At 36.5% G+C, this 15707-nt stretch overlaps 2 protein-coding genes and 1 long non-coding RNA gene across 3 annotated transcripts; 1 reads left to right on the top strand and 2 right to left on the bottom strand.

Annotated features, from left to right (window-relative positions):
• The first annotated feature begins 694 nt into the window (after positions 1-694).
• Positions 695-2180, top strand: LOC141825523 (uncharacterized). The gene is made up of 3 exons (XR_012601516.1): positions 695-774; positions 854-1034; positions 1775-2180. It is a non-coding gene; the product is annotated as an uncharacterized LOC141825523 (long non-coding RNA).
• Positions 2181-2398: 218 nt separating this feature from the next.
• On the bottom strand, positions 2399-7692 carry LOC141825129 (reticulon-like protein B23). The gene is made up of 4 exons (XM_074712520.1): positions 7412-7692; positions 5567-5708; positions 3207-3276; positions 2399-2653 (listed from the first exon to the last, which is right to left on the bottom strand). Exons 1-4 carry the CDS (start codon positions 7648-7650, stop codon positions 2535-2537), a joined length of 570 nt encoding a protein of 189 aa, XP_074568621.1. The 5' UTR covers positions 7651-7692; the 3' UTR covers positions 2399-2534.
• Positions 7693-8604: 912 nt separating this feature from the next.
• Positions 8605-14075, bottom strand: LOC141823903 (RNA polymerase sigma factor sigA-like). Its single transcript, XM_074711107.1, has 10 exons — positions 13970-14075; positions 12245-12908; positions 11186-11384; positions 10989-11081; positions 10668-10796; positions 10169-10222; positions 9985-10062; positions 9826-9888; positions 9550-9662; positions 8605-8839 (listed from the first exon to the last, which is right to left on the bottom strand). Exons 2-10 carry the CDS (start codon positions 12889-12891, stop codon positions 8734-8736), a joined length of 1482 nt encoding a protein of 493 aa, XP_074567208.1. The 5' UTR covers positions 12892-12908; positions 13970-14075; the 3' UTR covers positions 8605-8733.
• Positions 14076-15707: the final 1632 nt, after the last annotated feature.

The raw sequence follows: 15707 nt of genomic DNA on the forward strand, positions 1-15707 counted from the left end.
TATATAATTTCTTTATCTGTTCTTAATTACAGTGGATGCTTACCTCCAATCATAAAGCCGAAATTTCTCAGTACAAACACAAGAAGATGGATAGCCAGTTTCTAAGAGTTACACTGGTACTTCTATTAGTTGATCCATGTTCTTAATTGTTGCAGGAGCAAGTATTTGCTTCCACAAGAACCCTTGCAATAATTTATTATGGAAGTTTTACAGAACTGTACTTGCAATTATGATTGGCCGAATCATCGCAATGGAAACGATTTGATACAATCTTAGATCTACACATCTATCCTTGCCACTCAACTTCAGTAAATACTACTTTGTTTCGTAGAATACTTTTTAGTGGCCATTATTATGCATTATGCACAGTGATATTCTACCAGTTTTTAAGCTATACATGTCAACCTGAACATATTTGGTACTTGTTTCTGTAAAATGGATGTCAATATAGTTGATAAAGGTTTGATTGTTGTTGTTGTTCTTGTTTTTGTTCATGCTAAGCAGTTTGATCGGTTGACATGTCTATTCTGAAGTCCCAACTTGTTAGGGCAGAAGCACTAGTGCGAGAACAAAATGGGCCATCCAGTCGGCCCAATTTGGGTCCATTATAGGATTGAATGGACGATAATGGACGGCCCAACCAACCCATAACTCTATGAAAGGTTCCCAAAGCCCTAAATCCTTCCGAACTCATGCCGGCGTTTGCTTCTCCGTCCCATTTGCGTTCTCGATGGCCAGAAGCAGCCGTTGGCGGCGGCGATCGCAGGGGGCAAGGTAACTGACGTTTCCTCTCTGGTTCTCTCTCGATGCTCCCTTTCGAGATCTCCTCTTTCCATAATCGGCTCCTAAAAAGAGTCGAACAGCAGGCGCTTGGTGATCTATGGCGACGAACCTTTCTGCTGCATGGAGCCGATGTGATTTCGATGAAACCCTAGATACCTCACTGCAACTCGGGGCGGCGACTGCCTTCGCTCCGTCATCTTCCCTCTTGGCGGCCAAAAGCAGTCATCGTAGGCGCGATCGCTGTAGAAAAGGTGGCTGACAATTTCCTGCCTACTTTTCTTTCTAGATCTGTAAGATTCAAGTTGTCCTCTTTCGCGATCTCTCTCTCTCTCTCTCTCTCCGTAATCAACTCCTAAAGTGAGTCAAACAGTAGGCGCTTGATGATCCATTGCGGTCCTGTCTGCCGCAAGGAGCCGATATGATTTCGCCAGGCGAAGATGGCTTTGGATGTCTCGTGCATCGTTCACCGCCACAGTACCTGGCCACTTTTTCGACAAAAATGTTTAATTTCCGTCTTTTCTCGATCCCGTTCCTGCTTTTTTTCGCATTGCTATTTCTCTACTTTCTTTCGACTATACCTAGCCACATTTTCGCCCAAAAGATTTATTTTTCCGCCTTTTCTCGATCCGTTTCCTTCTCTTTTTTTTCACGTTGCTATTTCTCTTCTATCTTTTGGTTGTGATTTGGTTGGAAGAATGGCATTACTTCAGACAACGGGTGCTTGGTTGATTAGGTAACAAGCAACCTTTTGCACGGTGCCTACAGAAAGAAACTGCCGCACGATGGCTGTGGACGTGCTCAAAGCGTTAGCCTTCTTGCTCATCCGGAGTTGCAACATTTCTCTGTCGCATAAATTTATTCCAATGTTTGTAAAATTGTTCGCTTTTATTAACAAATTGGTTCTAGTGGTTGCATTTTTATCGTGCGACCTTTGATTTCGTCATTGATTGCATGAACTGACTTGCGAGTTATATCAATCGTTTGAAACTAGGTTTTGGTGTCGAGATGTCAAATGAGCCGCTGCTGTTGATGATTTCGTTCATGACAGCTACACTCAAATAGTCGTGACCGCCGGAAGCCTGCCGCTGCTGATGCTCGAGGTGGTGGCGCTCCTCTGGAAGGACGACGAGGTTGGAGAAAATGGCGCCGGCGAACAATCACATGACGCCGTAGAGGAGCTGGATGAAGCTTGTTCCGATGTAACGATGCAACTTGAGCTTCACGTACGGGGACAGACCAAACCTTTCTCGTATAGTTATTTCAATGTTTTTATATAAAATATTTAAATCATGAAATTTTAAGTGCGTGTTTTATTATTTTTATCAACAATTTAGAATTTTTAACTATAGTGAATAATTTAACTGTCAAAAAAAGTTTTGTTGTGTAAATTGCACAACTACTTTCATAAATTCTCATGTAAATTCTCTTTTTAAATTGTAACTATTTATATAGAAAAATAACTACACCAAGCTATTCATCTATAAGTAATGGTTCCAATATATTAACAATCAAACAAGCTCCAACATGTCTTTGTACATTGTTCGGTATTAAAGTTTTTCACACGTTAAATTCCATATCGATCAGTCAATTGTACATCACTACCTCAACTCACCAATGAAAAACAGCCTCTAGGAAGAGGAGGTTATGACAAAGTTCCCAAAGTTGTAATGTGTAGAATGATGAACACAAGAGGAATAACCACAATCCCAAAAATGAAAGACCGGAAAAATGAAATAAATACAATCTATAGGTTACATGGCATCCTGAACTCCAGATCCAGCGGTCTCTCTTCTCTTCAGAAATTGTGTAGGGTAACTAGACATAAGACCAGAACTTTGGGCAAAGAAGTACAGGCATGAGAGGCACAATCCTGTACAAGTAGAACAATTCCCGACATTATAGTTTAGCCATAACAAATCCACTTGTCGCTGTCAATTAGCCAGATAAATCCATAAATCAAACTGAATTAAATTGAAAATTTTGATATATTGGTTTATCAATTTGATTTTGATTTGTAATCTAGGTGAAATTATTGGTTGTAGTTCTGTTTCGGTTTGAGCATACAAAAACAGTTTTTAAAATTGAACCAAGCCATAAAGATTAGCTACAGACATATATAAGTTGTATATACTAGATCCTTGCTCTAAAATGTTTTTCATGGATGTTTATTTATTTTGTCAATTAACAACTTAAAATTGAACCAAATGGATAATTTCAATTTGGTTTTAAACCAAACTGAAACAACTTTAGTATCAATTTGGATGTTTTAACAGGCAATTTTTGATTTGGTTTTGAAATTTCTTATCCAAGGGATAAATCAAACTGTAAACACTCCTAACAAAGAAGAGCAAATATGAAGTAACTAAGCTAACATGAAGAGGTTTACAAAACAAGAAAGAATTGAGACCAAGTGAAAACTTTACCAACATAAGCAATTGTGGCACCCGAGGCAACCCGTCCCAAAGCAGACAACAGGTACAGCGCAAGAGCTACCTGGGAAATGATAGTTTTGATGATGCGAATAAGTGTTCTGACATGTAGGGTCAATCAAAATAAGAACTCTAAGATAAAACCTTGTATCATGTAGTGTTTAAATATGAATTACTTATATATGACCTTGTGCTATGCTCAGCATGTAAGCATGATTTGGAAAGTTCTATTTTTGAAAATCAGTTTGGCAGAGGGGAGTTGTTAATGTTCAAGGAGCATTGGCATTTTGAGTTGGTGTTCGATGCAAAACTAACATGTTTGCATTTGAAACAAAGCTGTTCAAACTAAGAACTACAAGTAGCAAAAAGGTCACAAAGCTAGTATTTTTCAATTCTCGTTGTTAGGTTTCAAGTAATTTGTCTTCAGTAATCCAGGAAAAGGAAGGACAAAAAGGCTTCTCCTAGTGCTAAATGGTTCCACTATAATCAGGCGTCTTCAGAAATAAAGAAAAAGGAAAGAAAACAGCAAGTGGAGGAATAGGAACAGGAACAGGATGATATTTAAAGCGTAGTTACAAAAATTGGACCAGACCAACTGGTTCAACTGGACTTGTGCAATTGACCAAAGAAAAACTGAAAAGAGCTGGTCTATTTTTACTAAATCAGGGAGGACAATTGACCGATTTCATAAAATCTGAATGCTTTTGACAATCTTCCAGAAACTCCCAAAATATCCATCCATTTATATAGTTTAAACTAGATGGGTAAATAGGTACTTCTACAATTTTAACATAACAGTAACACTTGAAAAGAATAAACAAAATCTAACTTTTACAGACATGAGCTGCCTTCTGCCTTCTGTGCAGGATTTGTTAGAGTTTTATTTTGTTAAACTGGTTACAATTAATTATCCTATTTTTTTCTTATCAGTAATCTTTAGACCCTAGCAATTTAGTTATATTTATATTGATTAATGTACAAATCTAATTTCTATAACTAAACTTTTATGTAATTGGCCAGTGAATTAGTGATGTCCAATAAGTTAGCTTGTCCGAGGGCATCAGCTACTTCAGTTGGTAAGTACCTTGTCAGCTACTTCTGGGATAGTTTTCTGTTAGATATGCAATTCAACCAATGACCACTAATCTGACCAGTGAAAGACTAGCCTGGAGTTTAATGATTTCGATCATTGTAGATAACATTATAGATATAGATAACATTATGTTTCGATCATTGTAGATAACATTATTTTTTTTTAAAAAAGTACAAAATAATTGTATAAATTTAAATTAATTATAATTTAATGATGAAGATGAGGATTACTGCGAGTATGATTAGCATCAGCATAATATAAATTATTAAAATGTTATCATAACTGAATCTTAATTTTGGCTGTTGGATTGGTATTTGAATTTTATTTTATTAGATTCTTATAAATATTGGATAAAGATATAAATTTTTATCATCGAATGAATTAATAACAATATTAAATTGTATTGTATGTTTGTTTACCTTTAGTTAGTTGGATTAATAGTAAAGGTTTATAAAAAAGGCTAAGAATAATTAGTAAGGTTTGTTTCTGCTAAATAATAGTAGGTCTTTGAGAAGACAAGGTTTCTGCACTCTAGCCATTGATATGGAAGGTATTTTTTTGTTTGTTTGAATAAAAAGGTCCTCTTTATTGATGGAGAAGTCAAGGTCTTGTGTGATGGAATGCATCATTAATGAAATGAAGAATGCAGATCGATTTGTACCGGTATAAACCTCTCACTATAAGAACAGCTAGTCTAATATAATTCCTCCTACTTTTAATGTTTCAAAATTTTAGGAAGGGCACATGTCCCACCATGCCTTTATATAATTCTGCAGGTGCTTTGACTACGCATCATACTTTGGACGCTCTATCATGGAATGACACAAAACTAATGAACTTTATCTCAGAAATTTCACAATAGATTATGTACAATATTAGTTGTTTTTGTTGATCTGAAGGTTCTCTTTGATTGAGAGAGTTGATTTTCTTCTGAAGCAATTACAACTCACATCAAGCGCACTTAAGAATGATCAGTATTTGTTCTGAAGGATAAATTAGAGATTAGCCATGGGAGCATTCTCATTCTTGTTGGACTCTTTAGATACACTGATTGAAGACTTCAATATATAACCATATATGACATACAAGATGCATAATCTCTAATTTAATCACTTGTTCAGAACATAATAATGTTGCATATATGGTATACATCATACTGTGAAGCATGGATGCAGCCACAGTGAATAATCTTTTAAATACGGGATGCAGGTACCAAAAGTACTTCACTACAGAATCTAATCTAAGGTAATAAGGTAAATACCTTAAAGAACAGTCTCTTATCATGCCCTGTTGCAGCAACTCTCAACACCGATTCTGCAGCCCCAACGGTATTAGCCAAACAAGCAACAATGGCATTTGCCGTGTCCTGAGATATTTGCCATTCAAGCGGATCCACAGGAACTCTGTGAAGTTGTGCAGAAAAATCATACATTAGAGTGAGAATCATCTTCTGGTACATCCCTAAAGTAAAACTCAAAATAAGACATAGACATTCAGTATCATGTATAATTAGAGAAAGGCAAGCATGCACAGGCCGTGTTCAATAATTGTTTTTCTTTGAAAAAAGCAATTAAAACAACCTTTATGAATTTACTTTATGTCAACTATAACTAAAAATGTTCTTTTCGACAAACACGAGGAACTATTCTTGGCATGTACACTTCAGTTTAGAAACGAAGTTACATCCAGCGGTTGTAATTGAAGATGTGAGCAAGAAAGGAAGGTCAAAACAAGCAAAGTAAAAGGAGAGAAAGAAGTAGCTGAATGTGTGCTTACATTAGTTGGCCACCTATTAATATGTAATCAGTTGGCCAACCATCCAAAGATACCAACTGAAAAATATCTTTTTTTAGTCATCGCCTCCAGGTCATAGAGAATCTCCATTTGAGTATTAGAAATGAATCATACAAAGCATTTGACAGATCAAACAATCAAACAGCTCTACAAGGTACAACACAATATTTGCGTCTTACAAGTTAATACACAACACGCTAACTAAAATTCTTTCCCCACTCACTCTTAAAACCTGCTTCCCATATGTGACTCTTAGGGGGAAAAAATTCCAAACTCACTACTTATAGTCAGATTATAACGACCAAGATAGATGAAAGAAATGATTCAATAACTTTATTGGGCCTAATCATTGCCCCAAAATATTTAAGCCTAATTCGATAGTAGTTCATGCATCTAAGCTCTTAAACATTTTTAATCAACTCAAAACTCTTCATGTGGGATCAAACTAAAATGTCATAATATAAACAGCTAGCCCTTGAACAACTAGCTTTACTGTAAGCTGTTTTCATGATAAGCTTAGTGTTTGAAGGATGTACACCAATACAATCTATCTAGACGAGTGGACTTAACTAGTAACTTGTAAGGCTCAAGCACTACACAAAATGCCAAAGCTCACACCAAAAAAAGTTCACTCATCAAAGCTTTTGAATCCTTTTATAGCCTAGACTCTCCATGTGGGATTAACAATTTATCTCACTTAAGACTTGATGCCCCCATCAAAACCCAAAGTGCAACTCATAGTTCAATATATATTTGGTGGCATGTGAATTGGCAATCCTTTCTAAACGCCTCAGTGAAATTCTAAGAAATTCAGGCCTAGAAATGAATTGAGATTCTACAAATCCATGCCTAGGAATAATTCATTCTGATACTAAATTTTACAATCCATAAGATAGCTAATCCATTAATTTGTTAGGCCAAATCACTGACCTAAACTCTTTAAGCTCAATTTAATAGTGTTGTACTTATCTAAGCTTATAAACTACCTTGATTAACTCGCTATATCCCTCTGAGATTAAACTAAGGGGTCAAACACGAAACAATTCTCACCTTGCTTCTCTGTGGTGCATATACAAACAACTGGCCCAAAAAAAGAAAACAAATGAGAGTAGGAACAAACAACCCCGAACTGGATTTGTTTTTCCACAAAACCTCAACCTTACCTTGATCCCTCGACAATTAGTTTCCAATCATTAACTAGAAGAGAATTCCTAAAATTAAACAGGTTAAAAAGGCAGACAAATAAGGTTCAATCACAAATCGACGATGAAACAGAACTTTATTGGGACGAAATGGGAGGGAAGGGAATTACGTGATGTTCATCTGGCGGAAGAGCATTCCGAGGATGGCGAGCGAGCAGAGGAGGACAAGGAGAACGTCAGAGACGAGGGAGAGAAGACTCGACCCCCGATAGGCGCAGTGGTAGTAGACCAGGCTGCCGCACACAAGCATCACCGCCGTCCGCCCTATCTCCATCCTTCCTTCCACCGTCGACGTCGAAGCCGAAGCCTCCACCGCACCCACCATCGCCCTCCTCTCTCCCTCCGCCATCGAAGCTCCCACCGAACCCTAACCCCCCTTCGTCGAATTCCAACTTCTTATCACGCGACCGAGCGGCGTCGGGCTGAATGCGGCGTAGCCGGCTGTCAATGGCAATATGACTCCGCCATTTACCTGCTTCATTACTTGACAAAACAGAGGGCCCCAAATCCTCCATGGAACAGAGAAAGGCATTTATGGAACCACTATAATTACATCTTCTTCGCGAGCGAACTAACTTTCTCATTTGACCCCTTAGAAGTTAGTAAATTATGTTTTACCTTAATCTTTACTAATTGAACTATTTTTCCTTAAAAACGGATAAATTTCATTAGAGGTAGGGTTGTAAATCAACTAAATATTCATGGACAAGTGTAACATTCAATTTGATAAAAATTTATTTATATTTATTTAATACATATAAAATTAATCAAATAAATAAATTTAAATAATTTATTAGATTAAATGAATAAATTTGAATATATTTATATTAAATTTATTAATATTTATAAATAAAGATAATAAATTATTAGTGAATAATGTTTATGAATAATATTTTTAAATCCAATTCATGAATAAAATTTTCATCAACATAATAAATAAAAAAATTCAAAATAAATAAACAAGCTCAACAATTATTCGAATAAGTTTTAAAATATAAAAGTCTCAAACAATCAAATAAATTGAATTGAGAACTCAATAACATATAAATGAATTAAGCTCAAATCAAACTTAAATTAAATTTATAAAAAAAATCAAATCAAACTTGACTTAGCTTAGCTTGACTTAGTTGTCTTATCAAACAAATTTAAATACCATAAAATTTGATTCCACTTAACTTGTTTACAATCCTAATCAGTGAAAATCTTAAGAGAAAAAAAATCATCTACTCCCCTTAACTACACCTCAATATTTTAAAATTGTATTAAAAATTTTATACAAAGATTAATCAAATACACTTTCACATCATAAATTCTCAGTGCAAGCATGTATAATTTTGAGTATAGTTTCTGCAAAAAATCAATGTAAATATACACTTTCGCCTTTCTTTTGATATACACAAGCATCCTCACAAGATACAGTTTTGTTTTCTTTTCAGTGTTTCAGCATTGGCTCCAATCTTCTTCTTCGCGCTACATGTTTCAGTTTCTCCATGGCAACAAGCCCAACTTGTCTGACACGCTCTCTCGACAAACCGAACCTGATGAAGAGAATAAAGTTCTTAGCAAGCATCAGCATGATACATTCAGTAGAAGTATCTATATTGCATCGACAAAGTAAAATAGTTTGACAAACATTGCAATGTAATTAGTAATATCATCTGAACTTTCCTCCAAGGCACACATGAGTATTTCAGACTTGGCACATCAAACAACAATACAGCTTACAGTTCTAGAAGGAACTTGAACAAATGTTACAAGTGTACTATTAGTCTCATGAGCTTTCTCAAAGCTTTAGAAAGAAAGATAGATGCTGAAGAAAGAAATCCTTCCTTTCAGAGTTCGGAAGACGACGTTCCTTTCTTTTTTGTTTTTTTGGAAAACTTGAATTGATCTACATAAGGAAACATTGGACATCACTATGCTAAGGCTGAAGGGCCTAGTAATTGATTAATATATCAAAAAACAAGAATCTAAAGTTGCTGTATTTGAAAATTTGAAGGTTGCGCACAGGAACATGAGTTCCGAACCACCCATGTAAACCAGTATAAAAGCAGTCCAAAATGCAAATTTTCGTATCAATGCGACATGCCAAAAGAAGCAATTTTCAATTTGCATTATCAAATTCTCTTCAGGAGGAAGCAACACATTCGTAGGAAAATGCTGCTAAATATGCTTGCGTTGAGTTAATTGGTCATACAAAATGAATGTGAAATTTGCTCAACAAGTTTGACACAAGGATGCTACTTACTGTTTGCCGATTTCCTCCCATGTATGGCATTCACTGTCGATACCATGATATAATCTTATGATATCTCTCTCCCTCTCACTCAGTGTTGTATTCAAAAGCTTATTGACTTCATCCTGAGGAAACTTATATGCTATCAGAATTGTGTGATGGAGACAACATAACCATAAATTTAGGTTTACATGTCTACCAAAGTTTTTATTTGCTCAGTAGTAAAGAATGGAACATGAAAATTTAAGGCAAGTGAAATTCAACAACAATCATAACTAATAGAAATACCTTAAGGGACCATTCATTGAAACCATGCCAGGGGTTATTATCGAGTTTAGTATCTGCAATATACTGAAAAGGAAAAGGAAACAGTATTAGGAAATTTTATAAACTTCAGAGATAAAATCAATAAATGCTTTATCTACAGAATTGAAATGCTAAACTTACACTGTGGAGAGTCTCGCCAGGAATGCCATTCAGTGATGGAAAGGCTTCTCTATCAAGAGAGAGAACTTTATTTACAGCCTGCATTTAGAAATAACTCAATATTAGTCGCTCCTAAGTTACTATCAAGTTACAAATCAAATAAAAGAAATGGGAACAGAACTGTCTCACAACTGTGAGCTCATACCTCTGTAGCGTTCCTTACTTTCTTCTGTGACATATTCAGGGACTCAGCAATTTTCTGAAGGAGGGATAAAAGCAATTAACCACTTGCAAAAAGCTCCATAGAAATGTGAAGTCCAGTGTTGTGCAATGGATTTCCTCAAGAATACAACAAAGAAGTGTAAAATGTGCGACTTACTTAAGAGTAAGGAAAAATGTCTTAATTTGAGTTTTGCAATATTGAGCTACTGGTTAAGTGTAAGAGAACAAGGTTGAATGATCAAAAAGTGAGTGCTTATGGGATTGAATCGAGAACGACTACTAGAAGGTGGCATTCTAAAGTCAAGATCATCAAGAAGGTAGTATGTAAGAAAATAGGTATCGAAGTGGCCTAATTTTCAGATACATATAAATAAGAATGGCAGATATATTATTTTAAGTATCGTTAACTGTAAAAATATTCAAATCCAGACACCTGCAATCATAACTGAAACCATCAAGCAGTAGGATGAATTTTAACTTACATCAATAGATGGTGCAATTCCCTTCTCTTCTAGCCTAACTTTTGCGTGCTTAATTGATGTTAATCTCTCATGCAAATGGATAGGCAATCTGAGTGTCTTGGAGTTCTTAAACAGTGCTCTTGTGACACCCTAGAAAGAAATACATCCCTTATTATAAGACTGGAAATCAAATTGGAGTTCAACACTAAAATGGCCATTGAAAATAACAATAGCTCAATGGATCGATATATGCACATTATTACAGACATGCAAGAAAGTTTACAATCAAACTATCAAGCATAATATGCTGTTGTTATCAACTAAAACAATAATTTAATTTACCTGCCGTATCCACCAATATACATAAGTAGAAATTTTGAAGCCTTTAGAAGAATCAAATTTTTCTATCCCACGAAGTAAGCCAATCAAACCAGCCTAAGAAAGAAGAAATTATATTAACACAAAGATTTATACTGTGAAGGAATCTAAGTGTAGTGTAAGACTATCTAACATGAAAAATTCAATAATGAAAGACTCACCTGGGTAAGGTCAGCCATAGCTGTCCCCATGTTATCATATTTCTGTGCAATTGACATAACTAGGCGAACATTACTCATTGCAAGCTTTTCTCGTGCTAGAGAAGATTCAAACATTCTTTTCTGCAGTTCGAAAGGAGATATCCTAAGAGAAGAAGCCAATTGTTTGTCCGTTGGTTCAACTCCCAATTTTACTTTCAACCTGAAAACATAAATAGCTCAATTGTATTCCACAAATAACGATAGGAAGAGAAGATAGCTAATGGCAGTAGGATTATTCTAGACATGCACATACAGATCCCAAAAAGAAAAAAAAAATCCACTTGACAAAGTAGCTACCAATTCAGTTATTTCAACAACAATGAATGATACATTTGAATTAGTCAACACATTCTTGTTTATGGCCGCTTATAGTTTGGGCTCCATAGGGATTTGTTTTGCTCATATTTTACACAAGATGCTTACTTAATGCTGATCATATTAGAGCTCATCAAGAAGTACTTGGTGTTACAATCATTGGAGGAAGAGTATCTAACTCCAGAAAAAGGTAAATAGCCAAGTCAAAGTTTGCTTTTCTAGGAAATGATCAATTTGAACTCTGTAAAGAGAGAAATCTTGATGGAAAGTTTGAATTAATGAGAGAAGAAAAAGAAGGGATAAAGAATAAACTCATGTAGTAGATATCTCATGATTGTAAATGTAAAGCCACTCACTCCTCCAAACATGCATAAATAATTAGCCTATACCATTGCAAGATCTTAACCTTTCTTGATGTCTCATATGGCATTATATAGAAAACCTCAGAGTATCCTGTTTTCATCTAAATATGTAAACAAAATACACTTAGTGAAGCTTAACATGTTGCAGAATTAGTGATTCTAATGAAAATAAACTGGAGTACATAGTCAATTGCGCTAAACAACTGATTTGTTTCTTTTTCTTTGTCAATGATATCAAATATAAATAGACAAGTATAATGCTTCAGTTGGTTCTTGTTGTTTGATCTATAGTAAAAGGACACTAATTTGTCAAACATGGATTCTGATGGGAGAAGTTACTTACTTTGACCTGTGTTCCTCTAAACGCATACCAGCTTTTATTTTCTTTGACAGATTAACCACTTCTGCATGCGTCAGCAAGTTTTCATTAACAGTACCCCGTACATAACCACTTACACCAGACTTAATTAACTCAGGACTAACACTAAAGTGAAGTGGTTTCATGCTTGTAGGTTCCGCGTTATCATTACGAGCAAAACATTTCCTCCTACAAGCTATTCTCCTCTCACGAGCAGATACTGAACGAGTAATGACAGGTAGCTGAGATACCGTAGGAACAGAAATAGAAGTTGTTTCCATGAAAGGAAGTTCCAATTGCTTCTCCAACATAGACTTCTGTAGCAAAATGAGGATCTCAAGAGAAGATTCAAGGTCAGGCCTCTCAGACCACGTTGCACTAGTTGAAGGAGCCAAAGTATTGGCATGTTCTTTCAGTGCCTTGATTGATCGTATGTATCTGGTTGGTGGGACATTTGACCCCAAATGGGAAGATTTCTGTGAAACTATGGTACATTTTGTGGAGGAAACAGAAAATGGTAGCATATTGTAATCTGCAGCAGGGAATAATTTCTCTGCAAGGTCAGTTGGACAGAATGAAGAAGTCGAAAGCCTCTTTCCTGTGCTTAGTCCAATAACTGCTGCTGTAGCCATCACCTAGCCCAAAATGCCTGCAAGAATTATCACTTGATCAAAAACCTTGTTTAACTTAAAACATCTCATCTGAGCTGCAGTGCTAAACAATTCTCCATCAAGGATTCTAAATCTATTGTCATGGAATAGAGACACTGAAAATGGTTTGAAGGTGTGATATCAAAACAACTGACTCCAAAGTTGCAACAATTATGAGACAAATGAATTACTTATACTTTTTCATCCATATACATTATAGAATAAGATCTTAATGTACCTATGCCACTATGCCAGAAATACCATTTCATCTCTACCAAAATTTATAACCTTTAGTCAATTGGTCCTTTCTCAACAGGTCAAGCTTCTGGGATAATGGTTGCCGAATGTAATCTTCCAAAGAGCAAGCCCATAAAGAGAATCATAAGCTCAAGAGACCATAAAAATCTAATATGTGGCAACTAGAATCATAGATTGGAGAAGAAAATTAATCCACAAAACAGATACTTCCACAGAAAATAACGAAATTTCACATCAAACCTATAACCATTTCTCACAAATCATCCACGTAATGAAGCTTACCAAAACAGAGAATAAAAGTAATCGTTTGACTAAGGCTCTGAGTTATGCATGGATAAGAAGGATTCTCCTATGAGAAGAATAAAACCACATGGAGATAAGACAAATTTGGTCCTTAATTTCTAATGCAAGGAAACAAGCAAAAAGGAGCAGCAAACTAAAAACTATATCCTTTTTCTTGAAGGTTATTAAAAGAAACGACAACTTGAGAACGAACTTCAACTTCCATCAATACCTATTTTGTCTTTCTACCCTAAAGAACCTGCACAAGATGAAAACTCGTCTTTTCCACGATCCAATCTCCTACTCCATAACTCGTCTTTTCCAGCTCCACCAAAAAGATAATCCTCAAAAGGAAAAAAAAAATCCTAACGTAGCGATCGGCAAAACCGAATCACCAAGTTCAACCAAGAAAGTAGAAAAAGAGTATCGATCGGCACAAGAGCCAAGCAAAACCCGAAGCTCGATCTGTACAAGGAAGAACAAAAGGCGAGAAGAGAATCGAGGAGGGGTGTGCACGCACCAGAACGTGGCGGTCGTGTGGACGAACTGCTGCAGATTTCAATCAATTTTGTTTTTTTCGCTTTCCAGCATCTCTCTCTCTCTCTCTCTCTCTCTCTCTCTCTCTCCGTGGTTATTTGTAACGGAGGGTGAGGGAAGAGAGTGAAACGAGCGAGCGAGGCGAAGGAGATATGGAAGAAGGGAAGCCATTGGCTGGTGAAGATATTTGGCGGGGCCTAGTGGTGCATATCGCTCCATACATCGTTATTTGTTTCGTAATTTATTTTAATTTTTAGTTTAAAATTTATTCATCTTTTTAAACAAAATGGGCCTTCTCTTAATGGGCCATGAAGAATGTGTTTAAAAGACTGCTTTAGTTCTCTTGCTTGCTGCTGCGTTCTTCCCTTCAACTTCGACCTTCTCTTTTTCCGCGTCTCTGGACATGGCGACCAGGAACCGGACGCCCATCTACAGGAAGTACCGCGACGCACTACGCAACGTCCGATCCCCTTCCCCAACTTCGCTCTCCGGCCCGTCGACGTCCTCCTTCTCCGTTCGGCGGCGGCGGGCCCGTGATCGAGCTGGTGAGCGCCTCGCTCCTCCGGCCAGATCGCTCCTACGCGCCACTTAGCACAGAAGACCCTGCCGGATCCAGGTCGGATCTCGTTGTTCGTTGTTGATTCCTTCGCTTTGTGTCTCCGATAATCATTCTTCTCTCTCCCTGTATTGTGAATGTTGCGAGTCTAGGCACGGTTGAGTTGGTTACTGCGTGCGGGGCAGATTTATTAAAGTGGGCAAAGGTGACAAAGTTGAGACAATGCCTTTCCGTAGTGGGACCGTTGAGTTGGCGGATTCCGAATTGAATGTTGCAAGTCGTATGGGACTTTGGAATCAGATAGATCTGGTAGTTCCTTCTGAAATTATTACTTAGCCATCTGTTGTTTTCCTTTCATCACCTCGACTTGGGAAGATTGGGGCTAATTATCGTTAGCTTGGAGAGAGAGTGTCTACACGACCTGGTACTTGGTTGTATAGGTTATTGAAATTTGATTGTGGATCATTAGTCGAGATCATTATTCGAGATAGAGTGTTCATTGTGGATTATTAGTTGAAATCATAACAGAAGCAAAATGGACAACGTGATACGAATTGGGTGTCTATGTCGTTTAGCTTCGAAGGATTAGCTTCTTACACTCACAAAGGTAAAGGTTATACAACAGATGGATCGCCAGGTGTTAGAATTTAGGATAGCTGATTTGCTAAATCATACCCATGCTATTTGATTGTTCTAGAAGATGAAAACGAATTTTTTAATTGCAATTTGTGAATTCAATTTGGTATGCTACTTGGGTTTTTGTAATGGTTGTGTAGTGAAGTCTTCTGAAACATCTATGTTCTTTAGCGTGTCTTAATGTATAGGATTTTGATAATCAAGGATGGGCAGTTAAAATAGGGAGGATCTTTTGAAATTCTTTAAAATCATCAAATCTGCTTATTCTAAAAGGAAAATTTGAAAAGACTGTAGTGTTATTAACTATGCGTGCTAGTCAGTGTACGAGTAGTTAACAAATAGCATGTCAAAAGATTTAGTTAATAAAAGATGAGATAGATATGTGAGGCCTTGGATACTTGGACTCTTCGTCTGCCACTTCATATCCATTTCCGATACTAACATTAAGACAATGTCACTTCAGGTGGACAATTGATCCTAATATTTGTCATGTAAAAAAATTCAAAAATATCTGTGAATCTACACCCAT

This window comes from Curcuma longa, chromosome 3 (assembly GCF_044706935.1).
Source record: "Curcuma longa cultivar G26 ecotype Majalengka, Jawa Barat chromosome 3, ITB_CL_G26_1.1, whole genome shotgun sequence".
NCBI lineage: Eukaryota > Viridiplantae > Streptophyta > Magnoliopsida > Zingiberales > Zingiberaceae > Curcuma > Curcuma longa.

Coding starts and splice junctions, on each gene's coding strand:
- LOC141825129 (XM_074712520.1), bottom strand. CDS start 7,650: ATGGCGGAGGGAGAGAGGAGGGCGATGGTGGGTGCGGTGGAGGCTTCG. Junction 3,277..5,566: donor ATAAGAGACTGTTCTTTAAG/GTATTTACCTTA, acceptor ATCATTTCCCAG/GTAGCTCTTGCGCTGTACCT. Junction 2,654..3,206: donor TGCCACAATTGCTTATGTTG/GTAAAGTTTTCA, acceptor CTACTTGTACAG/GATTGTGCCTCTCATGCCTG.
- LOC141823903 (XM_074711107.1), bottom strand. CDS start 12,891: ATGGCTACAGCAGCAGTTATTGGACTAAGCACAGGAAAGAGGCTTTCG. Junction 11,082..11,185: donor CTATGGCTGACCTTACCCAG/GTGAGTCTTTCA, acceptor CTTCTTTCTTAG/GCTGGTTTGATTGGCTTACT. Junction 9,663..9,825: donor TCAATGAATGGTCCCTTAAG/GTATTTCTATTA, acceptor AAGTTTCCTCAG/GATGAAGTCAATAAGCTTTT.